Genomic DNA, 21,968 nt, shown 5'->3' with positions numbered 1-21,968 from the left:
TTTTATAATACTATTTGCAAGTCTCACTTGCTGCAAGCTTCACTGGACAAAACTAAAGCCAAGTTTTCTTAAGATGTTGCAAATATACAGATTTTTTTGTGCTCATGCTTTATGAAATAGATGTTGAATATTCTACTTAGAAAACTTAGCGATAAAATTAAAGATAAAATGAAATACTAATTACTATGACCCAATTATAGATGCTCCATGACTGGAAGTGTAAAGGGAGCCCTATTCCAGGCCCTGCAGTTCAGCAGGACAGCAAATAACATTGCTAATCAAGTCTAAGCAATATAGAGGCCTTGTCTAAAGGAAATTCTTTCAGCAGTTTTAGCTCTGAATTTACATAAATTCATAAAGAATAGGCTTCCTCATGTTCAGTTAAGCAGATAAATCTGCATTTCCGCCTATCTATCTAACAGGAGTCTGGATTTTCAGAGAAGCATCCACAACCCTGCTGGAAGTCAACAGGAGCTCAGGGTCTTCTCTAGGAAGGACATTTTGCACTTTTCATGATGCAGCAGTTGGACTAACATCTCTTGGTTGGGCAGAATATTCATTCAGGTTTGTTCCCATGGAAATGTGTCTTTCCAGACACATTCCTAGATCTTCTCATCTGAATCCTAAAAGCATAATCTGTAATTCACAATTTATTATAAATGCAGTATCTCACTGTATGAGGTATGCACTAACATCTTTAACTACATTCACTGTGAAGTGTCATAATTTTCTAATTTTAATTATGCAGCATGTTAATTGGTCTGAGAGAAACTACAAAAATATAAATCTGCATTTTATATAATCTGCATTGATTAAAAATCTGAAATACTTTCCCCTCTGCAATAACTCAAAAACCCAGCTAAATAACTTCATTAGTTTTTAAGAACCAAAAAATTGCTACACAAAAATCCTAAGTAAGCAGTCTAACAAAGAGGCTCAAATAACAAAATGAAAAATTAGATGAAATTAAAAAAAAAACCTCGCAGCACTCATTTATAAGATAGTCCTGTATTTAGGAAAAAACATCCCTGAGCAGTTGAAATTGCTGATTTTGTACATATTCTAGCTATTTAGACGCTGGAGCTAAGTGTAATAACCACCAAGCCCCAGGATGATATAGCAGCTATTGCATCTATTGTTTACCTTGTAATCAAAGTTTTCATTCAAGAAGTTTTTACGAAGTGCATCTGAAAGGTACAGGACTGTAGTAATGATCACGCTGGGAAGAAAAGAATGAAAAATACAGGAATTTTCATTATATGGAAATTCATATTTAATGCTCAAAGCAGGACAATTTTCCAGTGAAGAAATAGATGTAGCGTGTCTGGTGGCATTAAATAATACATTTTCAACATATCATATAAATACCTAACAACATCTATTAACAGAAAACATGCTCATTAAGATAATGAGCGCTGAAAGAAGGTGCACCAAAACCAGACATTCTATATAGAACATAATTTATCAAGACTGATCATAAACTTTGTTCTGAAAATAATTATGATTTCAGATTTATTATACACCTTAATAGTATTAATACCCACAGTTGTACAATTTGTTTTCAGCTTTCTTGGTATTGAAAATGTGTGCATACAGATTATAAATATAAAATATTTAGTAAATGCTAATATTCAACACTGACACCCTTATGGACAAAAAGTGTCTTTAATGACAACAGATAAATGCAGAACTGTGTGAGCTCTGAGAGAAGGATCTGCTTCTAAAGATCTCTATGCTGTAAATGTATGTTGCAAAAAGTCATATATTACCCTACATTTACACCTGCATGAATTATGATTATCTTAAATAAATATATATGACCAAGATCCTCTCACAGTGGTTGTCACCAGAGATCAATGATGGCTTTCTTTATTGTAGCAACCAACTTTGGTAATCTACGGAAACAGAACATTCTTTGAGATTATTTAAATACACCTAATTCAGTGGTTCAAACTTTAAGCTAACCTCTTGTCTTCCAACATATTTAGTCAAGCTAGAAATCCATGTAAAGCATTACATTACTTTTGAAAATAGTCAGAAGTGAATACTTATGGAGAGAAAAAAAGATAAACACAGAGAGACAATATTTTTGCTGTTATGTATTTTACAACAATCAACTGTTTAAAGATCTTCTGAGAAAAAGGGTTATATCTACACATTTCATTTAATTACCATCTGTCTATTATTAATACATTTAGTTCTTCTTTGAACAGAGATCTTGACCAGCATGTTGTTACAATGCTAAAATGTGTTTCCATTTCTATATTTTGGACTTAATCTGTTCTACTATTTTTTTGCAATGCTTTCAAGACAAAAAGACTTAAAAATAACAACAGCAGTATATATATTTCAAGGTTACAATATTTTTCATTTTACAACACTGGAGAATTAAATGTAAGCCAATCCACCTAGAATATAGACTATATTTTTCTTCTAGAACTTTGGACAGTTTTCGCATTTATAAATAAAAACTGGCTATCTGTAATTTCACATATTAGTAGTTTAAATGTTTACTTCCATCCTCCTATTTTTAAAATTACTGTCCCTGCCAAACTTTACCTTTGCATTTGATATGCCTGAACACCTGCACCAGCCAGTTCTGAGACTGTTTTTAGAACAGGTCTTGAGTCTCAAGTTTTATTTATTCCTATTCCACTGCTCAAGTGTATTTTCATAGATATTATTTTCTCAAGGATTACTCTGTAACTTTTCTATCCAAGTAGTGTTCCATGCTTAGCATTCATCAGTAAGTTAGCCCCACTTTTTCACCAATGGAGAGTTACAGCCTGTGTACAGCACTTGCTCTTGCAGCATGGAACACAAAGTGAAATGTTAGTAAAATGCAGTATAAGCAAAGTTAATAATGGAGGCATGGATAAGAACAGAGCCCTGTCATTCTTGTTGTTGTGCATGATTTAATTCAAGGTCCATATGCTTCACAGAATGGAAATAGTTGGTATATTTCAGGACGACATTCTGGTAGAAAAAGTCAGTTCATCTGAATTTTTGCTATATGAAATTTCCATCTAAGTCCAAAGTAATAAATCCCTGAAAACAGTGCTCAAGAGAAAATTCCACAAGATCCATAACCATACTGCCAAGTTTACATGACATAGTTCTATTTATGTCTGAGACAATTCCTTTCTTGCTACATTCCTTCCATGGCAGGTGAAATTGAAGAGAAAGATCTGCTTCGAGTCTTATGAAGTGAATAAAGTAGACAAATGCAGCTTTCAGAATATTTTTTGAAGAATGTTCCTGAGATAACAGAATAATTGCAATGCAAGTATTTCTTCCTGCAGGGAACTTAGCTCAGGTTTCATTTATTTGGTAAGTCAAAGTTATGGTATGGATTAGTTGATAAAATGTGGATGTCTAACATGAGGGGATACGTTGTAGATTAAAAAAACCTCAAAACACCAGATGCAACACACAAGGTTGAAGACATTGTTTTCGACCTACCATCTGTTATTCTGAATCTACAGCAGTCTAAAATCAGGTAGAACAGAAAGCAAGCTAGCGCTAGGGATGCTCATAGACAAAAAAAGCAGAAATGCACAAAGCAGAGGCAGCAGCCAGAGGACAGCTGCCTGGTTCGGTACAGTACTCACATTCCAAGTTGATTCCCGGCCAGTGATTGCCAAACAACAACAACATTCATTTGAAATCCATCTGAGTATCAAACTATAAACTACTGAGCTTGTGACAAAACTTGCTTTTCTTCCTCTTACCACCTGCCACATATTTGTTCAGAATACCTGTTTTACAGGAGAAAACCCTCTACTTTTAGCGACTAAGTTATTCTGGACTCATACACAGGATGCTAACCCAATGTCTGGTAAGGCCATTGTTGATGGAATGGCTTTTCCATCAAATTTTCAGGGCAAACCTTTCTGCAATAAGCTCTTTGAAAAACCCAGAAGTTCAACAACTGCTTACTGCCTGGGCTATGCTCTGGCAACTTGGCTTTTGCCTGGGCAGCCAGTGGCAGAAAATGAAAATTTCCTTTTCCATGGTGATATAGGACAAATGTGTAGCATTAGCTTCTCATTCCATTCTTTTCTATCAGAGTGAAATAATCCCAAACACAAAGGTATTCAAACAGAAATTTCTTTCATATTTCATAAAGAAATGAAATAAATCTTGAATCACATAAATGTGTATTTATCTATTGTTATAGGTTTATGAGCTTATTTATATATGCATGCCTATGCATATATGTTTTTTTGTGAAGGACAGAATGCCAGGTTCAGTTGCTAGCAACATTTTGCATTACATAAAAGCAAAAATTTGTTAGCAACACTATGTATTACATAAAAGCAAGAATTTTTGTTCATTGTAGGAGTCTCAGACTCCCACACCATGGGAGCTAACAGGATTCTTTAGAGCAGCCATTATGATGACACTAATGCTGATTTGATACCTTCCCTTACTGTGTATTCCATTTGAGTTACTTTTATAATAATAATAATAATAATAATAATAATAATAATAATAATAATAATAATAATAATAATAATAATAATAATAATAATAATAACAATGTATTTTAGCCATTACTGATTTTTATAACCAAAAGGATCCTCTGCTTAAAGTACTTATGCCCAACTGTCAGTAGATAGATTTGAAATTTCAGTGTAAGCAACATATCATGTAAACCTTACTTTACAGATAAATTATTTTACTATAAGTAATACTATCTGTACATCTATTTGCATGCTTATAATATTCAAATTGAGGATTCGATGACCTAGCATCTCTACCATTACGCAGAACGCTGATAGGCTATACATTTTTAAGTAATTAAGTAATAATAATTTAAGTAATTAAGTAATAATAATTAAGTAATTACACAGAGATCTTGAAAATTAAAGCCTCTTGTATACCAAGAAGCAGAAAAATAGTTCTTTGTGCATTTGCCTATGATACATAGGCATAGTATATTCTGAATACCAAAGATTTGCTCAGCAAGTAGTTGAAGCTCCTTTGCTCTCCAAGTCCCTCCTCAGCTGTTAATAATACAACATATCTGAAAAGCTCAGCTGTGTGTGTTAACTGCTCTCAAAAGAAGCCAGGCATTAGGATTAGACAGGTCATTCTTCTCCTAACTTTAAGGTAACTGAAGCCAGTGACCATTACACAGAGATTTCCAGGTGAAACTGTGAAGATCTTCTCCAGAAGTTTCATTTTTAGTCAGGCATATTTTGCTATAAAATTTGGTATTTCTCTCTGGCACTAGGCAACTGATTCTGACGTCTTCCTATATTATGTGGTGCTCCTCTGCAGTTACAAATAGAAGCTAGATACTACCTAGCTGATGTAGAAAGTCTACTTCTAGAACTTAGAAAGAAATTAAAATCATCATTTTAATCGTAAACATAAAGTCATATTTTTCACTTAGTAGTAACATTCATGTTAGAAATATTAAATGACCATAAGTAATTATTTTGCTTTCCTGCATGTGGGCTGATTATCTCAGATATTACACAGTTATGAAACTTTTAACAGTTATTTCTTTCTCTTTGCTCAACTGTTAGGAGCTAAGGATGTTTTTGCATGTTCTCTTTCCATTACAAAATACAACTCAAAAATGTATTTCTCTGCTTTAGTGCTAAATTTGCCTTTTTAAATGTTACTTTATTTCCCAAATTTTAGAAGTCAATTGGCAGTTTATAATGCTAGCCATTAATACTTTCACACATTGGGCATCAGAACATCCAGAACTATAGATCATGTATGTGTCATCTTGAAACATCTTAATTTCTGAACAGTTACAGATTTGACTTCTTGAGCTCATAGTATCTTCTGGTTTTGGTGGGTTTTTTAAAAATTTCCCAGACAGCATCCAAGTATCAGATGCTACATAATTACTGAAAATATTGCAACTAGAAAGAAGAAAAGCCCTTAGGAACCAGGGGGCAGTGAGATTTTTATATGTAAATACTGTATAGTGTACAAATTATGGCATTTTAAGACTTAAAAATATTTCATGTAAATCTAGTTCTGCATACATAAGAGAAAAAAAAAAAGTAATTTCTCTCTCAGGAAAAGCTTACTCCTTGATTATAGCCTTGCTAAGACTTATTTCTTCCCTAGGCTCAGACAGGCTAAATCTTTCTTCCTGTAAATATCAGACAGTGTGAATTCGTATATCACTCTAGGGACAGGGAGGAAAGCAGTGCAGCTGTTGATGTGATGGCAGTGATGGGTGATGTGACCACACACACACTGCCTTCAGGTGAGCTACAGTGAGTGAGAGGCCAGACAGATAGAAGGCAGCCATGGGATATAGGAAATACAGCACCTGCTTTATTCCTGGGAAGCAGAAGTTTGAAAAGACCTAGACTGTTATTGGATCACTCAATTCTGCTCTTAAAAAGATGGGCTAGAACTTCTAGCTTTTTCTTTTAGACATGAATGGAGCAGAGAGTTCAAGAAGTTCTGCTTTCAGTCCTGAAGAGTCTCAGATCCCTGGAAGTGCTCTGGCTGATGAAGTCTACTTCAAGCCAACTAGGACTAATAATAGCCACAATCAGACTAAACCTCCCCAAACTAGCCTTCCTCTGCATCTCAACCCATGCATTCTTCAAAGCCATGCTCTTCCTATGCTCAGGCAGAGCAGCTCACTTCTCTCCGTGGGGCAAGCAGTGCCTGATTTCACATCCTGCCTTTAGGCTATTTCCTTTGCACTTAAATGTTTTGGGCTGGAACAATTCTAGCAAAGCTACTACTCTGTGCTTTTGAACACTTTGAGGAAGCTGAAGGAAGGCAGTCACTGCCATTGCAGTGAGGAACACGAGGTAAAGGAAGAAGCTCCCATTCAGAAACAGCTCTGGAAAAACTCTCTGCAGCTGACGAGAGAACAGAAGCAGATTTTCCTTTCTGCTGCCTCAAAAAGGAGCAGAATAGGAACATAGGAATAACGAGGCTTCAGCCTTCACCACACATTTAAATACACCTGGTCAACCCTCTTTTTCACAGCAAACTAGCTCTTCCTCCACATAGGAACAAATTCCTAGCCAAGCAATTATTCAAAGCTGAATTGGTAAAGATGTGCTCATAGCCCACTTGCTATAGTGGGCAGAAGTGCTTATGGAATTGTGTTATCAGGATCAGTTAGCTGGTCTGATGAGCTCCTCGTGGCCAATTCCCACCAGCAGTTACTGTCAGCTTCTGCCTATCTTCTTGGCCTGACAGAACTGGGCAGAGACTCCTAGATGCTCAGAAACAACATGACATGCATTAATAAAGGGAGATGTGTTATGGTTACTGAAACACTGGAAAAGAAAAGTGCTCCTTTTGCAGAACTTGGTATCATCTGAGTATCACCAGCTATGTAGCTCATGCCAAGGTCATTCCTAAACCTTAGTTCTGTACATGTCAGCTGTTGCAAAGCCATCTGCCAAGCCAGCTGTTACTGGAATACATAAAAATTTCTAAGATTATTCATTTTGTCTGAAAGTTCCTATCTTTTTTTTTCCTTCCTTCTTTCTTGTGTTTCACTGTTTATTTCTTAAACATAATTACTAAATGTAGACTGGTATCAGTCATACCTTATTTAATATCATACACAGAAACAAACGATCATATCCATTCTTTAATTAATAACTTTTTTTTTCTGGAATTCAAACTTTAAAAGATTAGCAGCACTGAGGTAATAAAAATTAACAAAAAATTGTTTCAAGTCATGACAAAGTTTGAATGAGTACTGTTATGCTTAAATACCCATACACACACATAACAAATAAAGATCATAAACCCAAGTGTTGTTAAATTTAATTGTATCAATTATATTGCTACTAGTAGTATGTATAGCACCACAAATTTAAATTGGCCTTGAAGCTAGCAGGCACAATGCAGACTAAAACTGAATTTTAATCAGGCATTGCAATATGTGTCACGAAAGTTTAATGATCCTTCATTCTGGATTCCTAGGTCTCCCAACACAGCATCCTTCCTCTGCTGACACTCTTTGCATAACTGTGCTGACTGCTCAGCTGGGTTATCTGATCTAAAGCTAAGACTGCAAAAAAAGGATAGGTGGTAATAGACATTAAATAAAACTTAATATATTGTTTCAGACCTGTTGTAGTTACTTCTTAAAAATGCTGGGAACTCGTTTCTTTAAAAATAAGGCCTGAGCAGAGAAAGAATGGCTGATGGGCAGGATTCCTCTGAAAATCTCACTCAGCAGTGCTTAGAGCCTTACATGACTGTTGCCTTGTGCTGTACCGCATTTCCTGATTTGTGATTTTTCTGACAAATACTAAATGAAAAAACATGCAAAAGCATCTTTAACAATATTACAGTTAATAATTTCTTCTTGAGAGCAAACAGATCTTTACCAACTCAGAGTTTCAAGAAGCAGATTTGAAAAGAAGTTCCTTAGAGACTTGTCATTTGTTACTTGGAAAACAAAGCTGTTGATGCTTTGCAGCTTTATTCTGTAAAAGTGTTTCTGACTTTCCAGTTATATGTGCTTACTAAAATTCAGAACAGAAAGAGGTATAGATTATATCATAAATTTGTGGTATAAAAGAAGTGCAGAGATTTGAAATCTTAAATTAAAAGAAGAAAAATTGCAGCCAGCATTTAAAAACACATTAAATTTTTATTACAAACACCATATAACTTTATTTTTATCATGATCTGGGAATACTATTCATACTTTTTAGTAACATTAAAAATGCCTTACTTGTTTGCAACCAAACGCATGACTGTCCAGTCTTTTGGAAACATCTCTGGTCGTATTAGTATCCGAAACACTGTGAAAATCTGCAGCAGGAAATCCTTTGGAAGGAAAAGAAGTAGTCATATGTCTTTGCTGCTTTAAAAAGAGCAGTGAGCTTTAAAAGTATTTTAATCAGAGAGAAAAAAAATCATTATAGAAATAGCAGAATTCCACTTATTTTCACCATAGATAAACCTCTGAAAGCCTTTTTTTTATTACTTCCCAAGAATTTTCAAATAGTGATTTAATCCTTTCTTCTTAAAGTGATGAAAATAATATAATGTTCCATTTGATTGACAGCAATGCATAAAAGAAATGTCAAAGATGCATTTGGTTTCCACCCATACACTTCCACAAATGCGATGTTGAGAACAATTTGCAAATCAAAAAAGCACTTTACAAACACCAGAGAGTTCAGAATATCTCCTTAATCATGCCAGGTTTTCATCACTTTCAAGATTCATTCTAAAAGCAGCAGAGAGAGTGTAAGGACAATTTTGTCATTGACTTGACAAAGACCAGTGACTCCAGTCGAGATGCCCAGGCCCCATAAGTGGTAGTGCAGCTGGCTGGCTGTGTGCAGGTCACTTAACCTTTCTGCTTCATTTGCTGGATTTAAATAAAACAATCAACACCTGTGAGCTACTTTGAATGGAGAAAGCACTGCCTGAAAGCTTTTAACATTATCATTTCCTTTGTCATGTAACTCACTAATAAGTAACTAAACTATTCCTCTCAGCACATGGGTTTATTCAGTTTTTCTTTTCACAAATAAAACTAACAACAAGGAACCATCTTGATTATGTATGGTACTGGCAGTATTCTTTTAGTATGAAAATCGAGCTGTTGACAACATGAAGAGCATGAGGCAAGTGATATAAACACATCTAACAGAACCAGTGCAGTACCTGACCTTGAAATGTTTGGTATTCATTCTGCCCACATCATTTGTAGAGAGTTACCTCAAAACACAGATGAGATGAAGATACAAATAATTTTGAACACCAAAATATATTCTGGAGTGCATTTACCAAAGTGTAGATGACAGGCACTGCACAACAGATGCCTTTCATTAGAGAATCACTGTAAAGGGGGATGAACACAGGCACTGGGTAAGGCAGATGAGATCCCCACACCCACCCACCACAGAAGATTACATAAAAGAGACAACCTGTTTTCTGAGCAAAATGCCAAAAAATTATCTGTATTAAGGAGTATAAATAATACTCACTGCAGATAACGTACTGTTTGAAGGCAGGTGACCAGCTTTACAGATAAACAAGTACCTACCTCTACAAACAACACAGCTATGCCAGGCCATTTTTTTATAGGTTTGCACTTTGTATTTAAGTGCCTTTTTATTTTGCAGAGGTTACCTCCCTCCCCTGTGAGTAATCCCACAGCTCTGTGCCATAATCCCAACAATGAGGCAATAGCTTGAACATTGCTGCATATCATCTCCCAATAACATCCCAGATTCTTTCATATTCCCTTTTTATCTCCTGTCCAGGCACAATACATGTTTCTGCCATTAGGGATCTCACCAATGGACTGCTGAACTGAAGAGGCCAAATGGATGTTATTGGGAAACCATAAAACCATGCAGTGGTGTGAAGATTTAAAACCCAAGGTCTGTGTGAGGTGGAAACATAGCACCTTTGAGATAGCTTGTTGAAAAGTCATTAAGAATAACAGTTAGAAAGATCATATGAACTTCAATCCTTTGGGTAACTAGGCTAGAATCAGAATACATCTTTTATTCCAAGCAAACTTTAAAAACAAAGTAAATGTAGACACTGGCATTACATTTTGAATCATTAATACCAGGCTAATTATTTCTAATTTTCACTGAAAAAATAGAAAATTGTGTCATCAATGTAGCAATATTAGCTGCAAAACATAGATTTAGTAACAGATTTTAACATTTAAAAAACATTTCTGCCGGCAGTTTAAGTCAGCTAACATTTGGTTGGTTGAGTACAGATAGAATTAATGTCTCATATGTCTTCTATCTTAAAAGACACAAAGGAAGTAATTTTGTCTTTTACATACTCTAAATACCATCTCTTAATATTTCTACTTAGCGTTCATAAGGTCGAGTTCTATTTGTAAGATAATACTATATATTATCTTATTAGTAGTACTAAATTGGTAATAAACTATAAGGTTTACTACTAATTCCTGCCATTTAAACAACTTCACACCTGAAGGATGGGATGTCATCCAGAGGGACCTGGACAAGCTCAAGAAGTGGGCCCATGGGAATGCCATGAGTTTTAACAGGACCAAGGGCAAGGTGCTGCAGCTTGGTCAGGGCAACCCCTGTATCACCACAGGCTGGGGGATGAACAGATGCAGAGCAGCCCTGCCAAGAAGGACTTGGGGTGCATGAGAGGCTGCACTGAGCAGGCAAAGTGCCCTCCCAGCCCAGAAAGCCAATTGCAGCCTGGGCTGCACCAAGAGAGCGTGGCCAGCTGGGCAAGGGAGGGGATTCTGCCCCTTCTCCACTCTGGTGAGACCCACCTGGAGTGCTGCATCCAGCTCTGAGGCTTCATTGATCTCTTGGGGTACACCTATAAAGCATTTTCATTTGGGTCAAGAGTCCACTTTGAAGCTAATTGCATCATGTTCCACTGCTTTGGTTCATGCTGTAGGATTACCGGGCTACATGATATCAAGGCTTTGTAGAGCGTCCTGAGTGCCAAAAGCCAGTAAGAAAGAGGGTGGTTCCACAGTGAGCTGGCTGGTCCTGGGCAACTCATCCATCCCTTGGCCAGTTCCTTTTCAAGATCTTCTCTGCTTCATTGCTTTCTTAATCTACATCAGAAGCCACCTAAATGAGTGGCTTTAGACCCACCTCTCTGCCCCAAAACTCATCCTTTCAGAAGTCCCACATGTGAGTGGATGTCCCTGCAGAGCAGGGGAAGGATGGTGGCTGGAACTGTGCTTCTCCACCAGAGACACTCCCCATGCCCAGGGATCTCACACAGCCTGTGTCCCAGGGGCCATTAGAGAGCAGGGGAATAAATCCACTTGGTGTTAGGGGATGGCACCCACCTTACCCTGCTCAGGCCCTGGAGCTGGAAGACAGGGATGACAGAACTAGTAAGATTTACACCCATCCCTATCAAATATTATCTTTTCCTTCATCAAATCTCTATTCTGTCACACTATGTCGGTACACTGCCAATGAATAAAAACTAGGCCTTCTGGTAGGTGCTTACTTGTTTTGTCTTCTTCTAATCTATTAATTAAAAACCCCAAACATATTGATCAATGCCACCATGCTTTGGTCAAAGCTGCATTGTGCTAACATAAGTTTTTACATTCACTTTCCCTCTGATCTCTTGCTATTCATAGCTTCCACTGTTACCTTATGTCATAAATTATATTTGAGATTTTCCACAGCAGCAAATAATCTGCCTAGAAGGTTGCCTCTGGTTCTATAAATTACTGTAAAATATATATACTAGGAGTAGAAAGCATTTTGTGGTAAGAAAAAAGATCATAACTTTAAAATAATATTGAAAGATAAAGGGAAGCATTTAAAATTGCTGTCTTGTTAAAGTCAGGGTTTCAAAAAAGAGAGTGAAGTATAGCATCTGGTTCTACCACTCAGTCATGAAACCCCTGTCAGTTCTTTTATACTTTATTTGCATCTTTTCAAATATAATATTTTCCCTATCTTCTGCTTTTACTGGAAAAAAACTCTCTTAAGAAGCTCATAAAACCAGTCACCATGTCAATTACTTTAGATAAATATATTTACAAGAAAAAAAGAGAATATTTGTATAAGCAACTGCTCATTTAAGGCATCACTCAGATGCATGTCATATAAATATGTGTACGTGTCATTCCTTTAAACTCTCCATTTTGCTTCTCTTTGTTTAGCAAGATGGAAACAGCCTTTAGTAAGTTTGATATACACTGCTAAACAACAAAAGAGAACTGCAAAACTTTCTTTCCTTCTTTGCAAGTACCTTCATGAGTGAGTATTTGTTTGGAGAAGTCATTTGCTGGGGGTATTTTTATCAACAGTATCACAAATGCTGTGCAAACATACATTCATGCAAGTACTGACATGGTCACCCTGAGAATTAGTCTGGAAGAAAGATGAAATGCCATGTGGTACCAGTGTCCAATTCTTTAGTATAGATGGTTATTATAACCAGAGGTAGCTAAAGCCAAAAAGCAGAGCACAAAGTAATTCAAAAGCCTAGGTTATACTCCCTTGTAAATAAGATAAGGTTTCCCTTGGACATATCCTATCAGATCTGTAACTCATAATGTGGCTTCAGGAAGACCCAGCTCACTTTGATACTACTGACTAGGGACAAAATGAGTAGTCAGAAATCCAGCTAGCTGATGGTAGTTATCACTGAAGCTTAAATCCCAACTAGCCACTAGATTAACTGAGGCTACCATTTTAGCTTCTAAAGCATCTCAGGGAAAAAAAATGCCTTATCTCTGATATTAACAGCTTTTGAATTTTCATTTATCCATACTGATATAGTTTCCTAAGATATCTCAAAGCAAAGAAAATTCCACACTTAGCAATCAAAGCTGAAAAGTAAAAAGGGAAGTAGCAAGATGGTTTTGATAGCCCAGTCATACATAATCACCTCATGATTAACAGCAGTGGTGGTCTCGCACACTAACTCTCATCTTTCCCTCTTGCTCTCAGTGATATTTGATATTTCCAAGTGAGGGGAAAAAACAATATATTATTTAAGATGCAGAAGAGAAGGAATGCTGCAATGATGATGATCAGACTCCTACCACTGAATCACAGGTTGAGCTGATGCTGATTCGATGAGATCTGAATGGAAATAAGAAATTCTGGACTTGAGTTCTTAAGACCTCTGTTGTGATAGCTGATGGCACCAGCTACAGCTGCTTTCCATATGTCTCTGTGTAATAGCAGAGTATGTGCGTGGGGGGAATTTCAATGTGTCAAATCAAACACCATTCAAGCATTAATTCCAAAGATTTTTATGAAAAATTCTAGAAGGAAGAAAAGTCTGAATAAACTCAACACTGTATTTCACAGATATATCAAACAGAAATAAAGCCTGAAACCTCTAGGAATACCTAGAGGTTCAGAACTCACACAAAAGGTAAAATATTTCAACTAAAAATGCCTAGGTTTCATAATATTTACTAAAAATTGCCTAAGGATAGCAACTATGCTAGGTGAAAATAGATGCTGTATTGCTTATATAACAATAATTCACCCCATACACCTCCTAGGTAGTGCTCTTGATTTCTTATAACCTCTTAGCAGCATTTTCTATCTGCCAAGCTCTATATGACCACCTCACTCAAAGAAAAGGCACTCATAAATGATATGCTCTCTTCAGCTCTAAGCAGCTATCAGGAATTTAAGTAAATCTGAAATTGCACCATGACAAGACTCCCCTTTCTGGCAGCACTCGAGTATATCAAATGGTAATTAAGGAGTGACACCTAAAATATATTATCACATTAGGACATGATTACTGGCTAAATAATGTGCATAAATGATTACTCAAGATTTTTTGTGTGGATCAAATTTGGTATTATGTAACTTTCCAGGGTCCAGTAGAATGGAAATCTTAGTGGTTACGTTTATGCAGGAAATCTTAACTTCAATAAATTTTTTTTAATCCCACCCCTCCTCCATAAAGGAATTAAAACTGTTTTATGTCCACAAACCCAGTAACTCAATTCCTGAAACTGGTAGAAGTTGTCTTAAGAGACCTCTGCAGCTACTCTTTTCTATGATTGAAATGAGCAGACAGACATTAGAAGTCTGACACATCCTCCTGCCAATGGACATGCTGCACAGCTAAGAAAAATGAAGAGTTAGTTGATTATGCATTTCTCAAGCTGCATGTTTGCTATTGCCATACATAATTAATTGAATGAAAAAAATAAGCAAGTATAATAAGCCAAACATAAAATCCCCCAATTGCCTGACAGTAAGAATCTAACAAGAGCAGTGTAACCTTAGACTGACACAATCTTTAGGAGAGGTTTAGAGGCTAAGTTCATGGCTTTAAAGAAAATTTACAGTTTCCTCCATCCAAATTCTCTCTGCTATCATTGCAGAAGCAATAACAGCCTTGCCCCCTGTGAGAGTGGACACAAGTTCCCAATAAAAGCTGTGCAATAGTCAGCTAATCTGTAAAATACATTGCATTTAAATACTGAAGTGATTTGTCAAAGCACAGGGACATCTTAAAGGGAGATAAATCAAAAAGAGAAATAAAAAGGCCTAAGCAAGTGGAAACACAATTCTGTTACTCACCCTCAGATCTTCCTTTGTGCTGAAGCTATCCAGAAGCTGCTGATAATGTCTATCAGTCATTTGTCGCAAGAGTGACAATAAGCAGGAGACAAATTCCCCCTGTTCAGATAAGCCAAGAGGAGAAATTTTAGAATGTTTTCTGCACTTGAGCTTAAACTCTTATATTATAAGCACTTGAAAATAATTAACAAATGCAAGGGAAATTATTCTACAATTAGGCTTCAACTCCATATTTTGTGAAAATACATTGATTGCACTTCCTTCCCATTTAAGGAAATATTTTTTCCTAAATGGAGTTTATTTGCTGGGAAAAATCTATTTTAATTAGTTCCAGCAGGGTTAAACCAGTAAAATTTTTATTTGTTATTTATTTGTTTTCCTTGTATCTGTTTTTAAACAAATTACTTAGATTTCTAGAATTACAACCTCTTTAGTCAACTCAGCTTTGAAACAAACATAAACAAATATATTTTGCAAGAATTCTGGGAAGAATGCAATTGTTTTCCTTTAGGGAAGAATTAGCTGGGAATTATTAAAAACATTCTGTCATTTCAAACCCCCAAGATTTGTCAAAAAGAAAACTCATTCGTAGGACTGAACAAACTTCAAAAAAGTTTTGATCAGAAATTTCTTTGGGCTTACAGTAGAATTTCTCATTGAAAGAGCAGAGTACTGCACGGGGTATCTCCAGTGAGCAGACAAACCACTAAGATATTATAGGAAGGAAGAGGCTCTTCCCTTCACCCTTTCCTGTCTGCTTATTCAGTTTTGGACTGGGAAGAAACACTGAATGGTTTCAGTCAGGTCTGCCTGCAGAATTGATGAGGACAGGGAAGAGTCAAAGGTTTGGTTTGCATCCCAATGCTTAGAAAGAACAATTCTGAAGTCTCACAAGCTTGCTAAAGAATGGGAAATATATTTTTGCCTGTACCAGGATTGGAGAATGAGACTGAGAGAACAGACAGGTGATAACGGTACTTTAAAATTGTGCCTTTCATTAGCTCACCAAGTGAAATTTTGGGAATATTTCCCTCTATCCTTCATTAAAAACAGAAGATGATATTCAAAAGAAGCAATGTGTTTTCACAGGAATGACTGTTCTAGAGTTTACATTGGAAGGCCTAATTCATTTGTGATTATACCTGGTAATCATGTGTGAGGTGATGGCTTTCACTGGCAACATGGTGATATTTCTACACTGAAGTAATGATTCTAAATTTCTCACTTCCCTTTGTTTTACAGTAAACACAGCATTCATAGAAACATAGAATCACAATCTCAAAACAATACCCTAAGGCTACAACATCTCTCAATATTCATGCTCCGGGCATAAACATAAAGGTTACAGCTGCTGTCTTGTAAATATCTGTATATCCAATTGCTAGCTTGAGTTACAAAACTCCTTCCCTGCCTAGGCATTTTAAGCAGTCCTTTTTAGTCACCTTTTTTCTGTGTTCCTACATTTGTTTCAACTTATATAGTAGTATATTAAAAATCACAACCTATTATAGAGAGCTGTACTATTATAGTTGACAGACAGATTAGTGTTATAAAAGTATAAACTTAAGCTTATTGTTAACTGACTTCTAAATTTGAGCTTTTAATTTGAATGTAGGTAGCTATAAAGGCTGATTTTTAAAATAGCAATGCACATTCAGCCTCACTTGTTGAGCTCAACATAAATGCACGTTGTAGGATTTCTGTCAGTGTTGGCCACAGATTAACTTTCAAATCATGCACAAAAGCAAATTCCACACACATAACAACTTTGCTAAAAAAAATTTAGGGTTCAATTCCAGTGTCAAAAGTCAAGCCAAGCAGTATATTAAAACCACTTAGGTAGATTCCTTAAGTAATTTTTTGTGTCTTATTTCAGGAGCACAATTATTAAAAGCCATGGAGCTTTCAATTAAATTGCAGCTCATTTAGGCTCTGAGGGACTGAACTTTCAAGATGTAAAATCAATTAAAGTTCACTTTAATTGGAGTGCTTTCTGCTAATTCTTTATATGCAAATGCATTTTTTCTGAAGGAAGTTCAGAGGTCTAATTCAGTGACAAAACAAAGCAGAAATTTCCCTTTCACCATTGCATTAAATTCCACGTTTGCCAACGCAACATCCGCAACACTGTCACCCTGAAGCCGCGTCTGCTTCGTGCTCAGTTTAAAGCATCACACCCACCTTGCAGGTTACCACTGAACAAGGCTGCTGACTGAAAATTAAATGGTATCCAGCTACCACAGCTGCTTGAAACAAGTGGTGGAGTCACAGCAGCACAAAGCCCAGAGCTGCCTGATCTGATGCTGTTTCTTGGTGAAGAAAAACAGTGACACATGGGACTACTTCCACAAGGAAGACTATGTCTCATTCAAACCTAGGGTATTTTATTAAGCGTGCTCCCATGGCACGTCACACAAGGAATTTTTTATGACACATGCAGTTTGAAATAATAGCAATATACTGGAACAGACTCTACTTCTGTACTCACATTGAGTACTTTATCATACATGCTCTACAAATAGTTCCAAGAATCTGGCTCCATGTGCTGCCAGAAGCCCATACTGCATGATATTTCTACATAAATGTATATAATTGCCTTATGCTGTGCTGTGAGTCACTTCCATCTTAAGTATTCTTTGAGAGCTTGCAGTGACAATAACATGACTTTTCTCATGCATAAAAGAAAATTTTGCAACTTGAAAGCACTTTCAGAGCCTAATTTTTTGATGGTGTAAAAGAATTACCCAGTCATGTTGTTTAATGAAAACTTAATCTGCAAGCAAGGGGATATCTCATAACAAGCCAATAAAATCAGAGCTTTGCTACACTAACAGTCTAACATTATCACCCTTTCTTTAGCTTAGATTTCCTTGTGGTGGCCTGATATGCCACATGGCATACATTTGCAATTTTTGTAATTTAAAGAAAAAACCTCCCAAACTCTTATATGCTTATTACTGTTGAACCACAGTGATTAAGCATTACAGAGCTTGGTCAGCTCCATAAAATACTCCATGTACATTTTGTTCTCTGTGGGTCTAAAGTAAAAGAGAAAACAAGCAAAAAAAAACCCAAAACAACGTGGCAACACTTTTTTTTTCTGCAGTTATTAAATGCTTTTGAAATGTTTGATCTCAGAGGAAATTCTGGTTTGAAAAGCAACCCTCTATTCATTAACAAAAACTATTACAGTGTAAACACTGAGCAACTAATTAATAAATGTATGAGATGATAAATCACTCAGCATAGTATGTTTTCTGCACTAAATGCTAACCCCTCACATTTTCTTGGGGTCACATCCCTGGCTATATTAGAACCAATTTTCCTTTAAAAAGCAAAGTGAAAACCTTGCTGCAAACAAAGCAAAATAACATTTCATTTTATTTGATCAACGCTCATCACAAAACTTTCTGTAAATGCCTGTATTTCAATCTTCTAATTTCCATGAGTTGTTATAGCAGGTTCACCAAAACATCATTTGCTAATCTTCTAAATCTATCCTGTATGCTCAGCTTCATGTGACAAAAACAAAGCTCAAATGCTCAGCCCAGAGAAAAACAAAATGCCTCTCAAGTAATAAATTTAGATTAGTACAAGTTATCACAGATTCTGCAGGCATCTTTAGAGTTGTTTCATCATGAAAAAATGTATGCATTTTAGGAACTATTATTGATTGGTACTCTTCTATTTTCAGGAATTCAAACTTAAGGAGAGTTTCAGAAAGTTATTATATTGCAAACAAAAGGAACATACTGAAATCATTATCAACCTGAAAGTTTCAGAAGAAGTGTTATCTTTTGGGCTTGTTTTTTTGCTTTGCTTTGGTTTTTTTTTGGTCACAATCTATAAATAAACAATGAAAAAATTACTATATTCACTAAAAAGTAATAGAATGCAAGAAAGGTTTTCATTGTTCTCCTCATTCTCTCTTTTATACACAAATCTAACACTGAGAATTGCAACATAAAGACAATATATTCACAAGTCTAGTAATCCAACCAGTGACAATTGTGAGCTCTTTCATTGCAAGAAACTTACAGTCACATCTTGAAACTGGAGGCGCATAGCAGAGCCTGATGGTTGTGGTCGGCTGGTGATCTCTAGTATGGTCCTTAACAGAATATCTAGCAGACTGTTTACAATCACATCAATTTCTTCCAGGACTGATTTTTCCTTAAATAAGAAATAAAACATTTAAGATTTTAAAACAGAAATATGACCACAATTACAATTCCTCTGATGGAGTCGTAGAAACCAATTACACTTTCACTATGAATGCTACATTCAAGAAACAAGGACTATTGTCTAATTGTTGTTAGATATTGTTTAATTCTATTCTTTTTTTTCCTAACAGTTTTCCATTAATTGCATCACAGTTACAGGGATGATTTTGAATATGTAAATATTCATTAAATTACCATAGCTCTATTTTCTTCACTTGACATTTAGAAGAAAGCAGTAAATAATATACAAAAACTTTTCGGGCAAGATTTTTATAGGTAACGCTTATATATCTTCTGGGGAAATTGCCAAGAAAGGCTTGAAATCCAAAAAAGCAAAATCCTGTTTTACACTTTGAAACTATCAGCAGAAATAAGCAGATGGTGCTCAACCTTCAGGACATGCTTCATCAGTAAGGCCCAGCTATGCTGCTCCCCAGCAGCTGAGCAGCACAAACAAATCAGTTCGTGAATACCTCAGTTACCAGCATGAAAACACTAGATAAAGCCAAGTTGTAGTTACATCTCCTTTTTAATTCAGATGGAAATATGCTTTCCCTCCTTCAATGTTTAAAGTCTCCACTGCAGCAGAAACCAACATCTTAATCTGAGCAATTTTATCCATTGTTTACCATGACCCTTCTTCACAGAAAGAAACACTAAATAATCAAATGCACACAACCAAGCTAAAACTCAACTGACAAACAAATAGATCAGCTTTACTGACATTGAGGTGTAGGAGTGATTTGGGGTTTTCTTTTGTTTAGTTTTGCTTCCTAGACACCCTAAAGCATATGATTTGTAACAACACTCAAAATTCCTTTTTAGACTTAAGTTGAATCTAGTATCAAGCCATGTTCTCTATCCCTTCATCTAGCATCAAAGAACTGTTAAACTGGCTTCTTATGACAACAGACAGTACACAGTATATTTAGGAACTGCATCCACCATGGGGACCCTTCTCTTTACTACTACAAACTACTTTTGGAATGAGCAACAGCCTTAATTTTCAAAGCTGCCTTACTGCAAATTCACTTGTTCCCTCAATCTCAAAATCATCTTAATTATAATGGAAGGACTGAAATTCTGTACTGATGTACCAAGAAAACATGCCGAAGTCACCAAGTTCTTAACAATTTCAATTACTCAAAGAATACTAAAAATAGTATCTGTATATCCTGAATATTTGGGAGAGTCTTATGTAGATATCCACTTGTAATTGTGTACATCTCTGGTTTGGTGACTCCAAATGGAAGATCTCGTGAAATGCAGACAAGTTATGTAAAGTTTTGTCCCAGGCCAAAACCACAACTCTGCTTTAGTATCTATCACTTTGTCTTGTGATGAGATTTTATACTTATCCAGGAGCAACTGGAAGGAAGATGTTGTTGCAATGCCAAAGGTGCAAGCCACATCCTTATGAAATCCCTGGCAGAGCAACTTTAATTGCTGAAAGAGGTATGAAATGAAGAAGCACATAAAGGAGCTCGCACTAAGCATTACAAGGTAATGTATGCTGCCCTTGACATGCAAGTAATGCACTCATTACAGGAAATACTTGGTTTTAATTGCCTTATATCCTGCTGTATGTCAGAACATATCATCACCTTCCCATTTGCAATACACCTGTCTGAGCGAGCTCTCATATGCAGCTTTCACACATTAATTCACAAACTTCAGAAACTGGCCATGAAGTTTATCAACCTAGCACCAAGTGCAATCTCCCTTGCAATGCTCATATCAATCTCTTTATCTGGATCAGCCCAGTGTCCCCTAAGAATACACCGCCCACAATAAAAAATGCCCCTAAAGAAAGCAGACATTTCTTTCTTTCCAACACAACGCTCAAGAAGCGCAAAAGCTTGTCAGAACACTATGTGATAAAATTAAAATACTCGTGCATGGAATGAAAAGGGTCATGAAAAAGTCAAAATGGCAGGTTTATGTAGATTCATTACACAGAGAATCCCTTAAAATGCTCTTGGGTAAGGTCCAGCTTGTGTCATTAAATGTCACTGAGCCATATAAAGAAGTTCAAGTGGATGTGACACGGTGTTTACTCACTGAGCTGTTCTTCTTGATGAGGCAAAATATGTTGCTGAGGATACGGGCACACATTATAAGGTCCTTCTGCTCTTGTAAATGCATGTGGAGATGATGTAAAACTACTGGAAGAAGAATGCATCGAGAATCTGGAAAAAATGAAAAATTTCATGAATAGGAGCTTCTCATAGAGTAATTTAATTTTAATACATCTATCAAATATGTCTTCAGTCTTATTTCTGATAAGCAGAAGCTTTTGCTAGCTTTAACAAAAAGGTTTGAGAAGCAGAAGCTTTTACTTCACAATCATGAGCAAATGTTTGAAGAGTAAACAATATGCTCAAAGTCACTCTGTTATATCATGGATGAAGAAGAACACCACTGTGTGGAATATACTACATATAAAATAAATTTCAAGTATTTCTTGAACTGTCATCCAAACTTAATTTAAAAAACAAAAAGTAGAACAGTAATGTCTCTAATCATAACAATGAGAAATTATGCTCTAGTGTTCCTGCCATGTGACAGGATCCATTTGCACGCCAAGGTTCTGACAGACTTCAGCAGGAACTTATGTTACTCTACAAAAAAGTTCTACTTTACAGCCAGCAGCAGGATTTTCAGATTTCTTTCAGAATTTTTACTTTTACAGATTCCTCACTCCTACTGAGTATGAGCAACTTAG

General features: G+C 36.1%; 1 protein-coding gene across 1 annotated transcript in view; it reads right to left on the bottom strand.

Moving 5' to 3' along the window:
• DOCK4 (dedicator of cytokinesis 4) overlaps positions 1-21,968 on the bottom strand; it is a 223,293-nt gene that overhangs the window by 45,147 nt on the left and 156,178 nt on the right. The window contains exons 24-28 of the mRNA XM_059471869.1: positions 21,305-21,432; positions 19,059-19,193; positions 15,021-15,119; positions 8,696-8,790; positions 1,144-1,219 (exon numbers count right to left, since the gene is read on the bottom strand). Coding sequence (XP_059327852.1) covers positions 1,144-1,219; positions 8,696-8,790; positions 15,021-15,119; positions 19,059-19,193; positions 21,305-21,432 — 533 coding nt within the window. The remainder of the gene's footprint in view (positions 1-1,143; positions 1,220-8,695; positions 8,791-15,020; positions 15,120-19,058; positions 19,194-21,304; positions 21,433-21,968) is intronic.

The sequence above is a fragment of the Ammospiza nelsoni genome, chromosome 5 (genome assembly GCF_027579445.1).
Source record: "Ammospiza nelsoni isolate bAmmNel1 chromosome 5, bAmmNel1.pri, whole genome shotgun sequence".
NCBI lineage: Eukaryota > Metazoa > Chordata > Aves > Passeriformes > Passerellidae > Ammospiza > Ammospiza nelsoni.
This window is presented reverse-complemented; position numbering and strand designations above follow the sequence as displayed.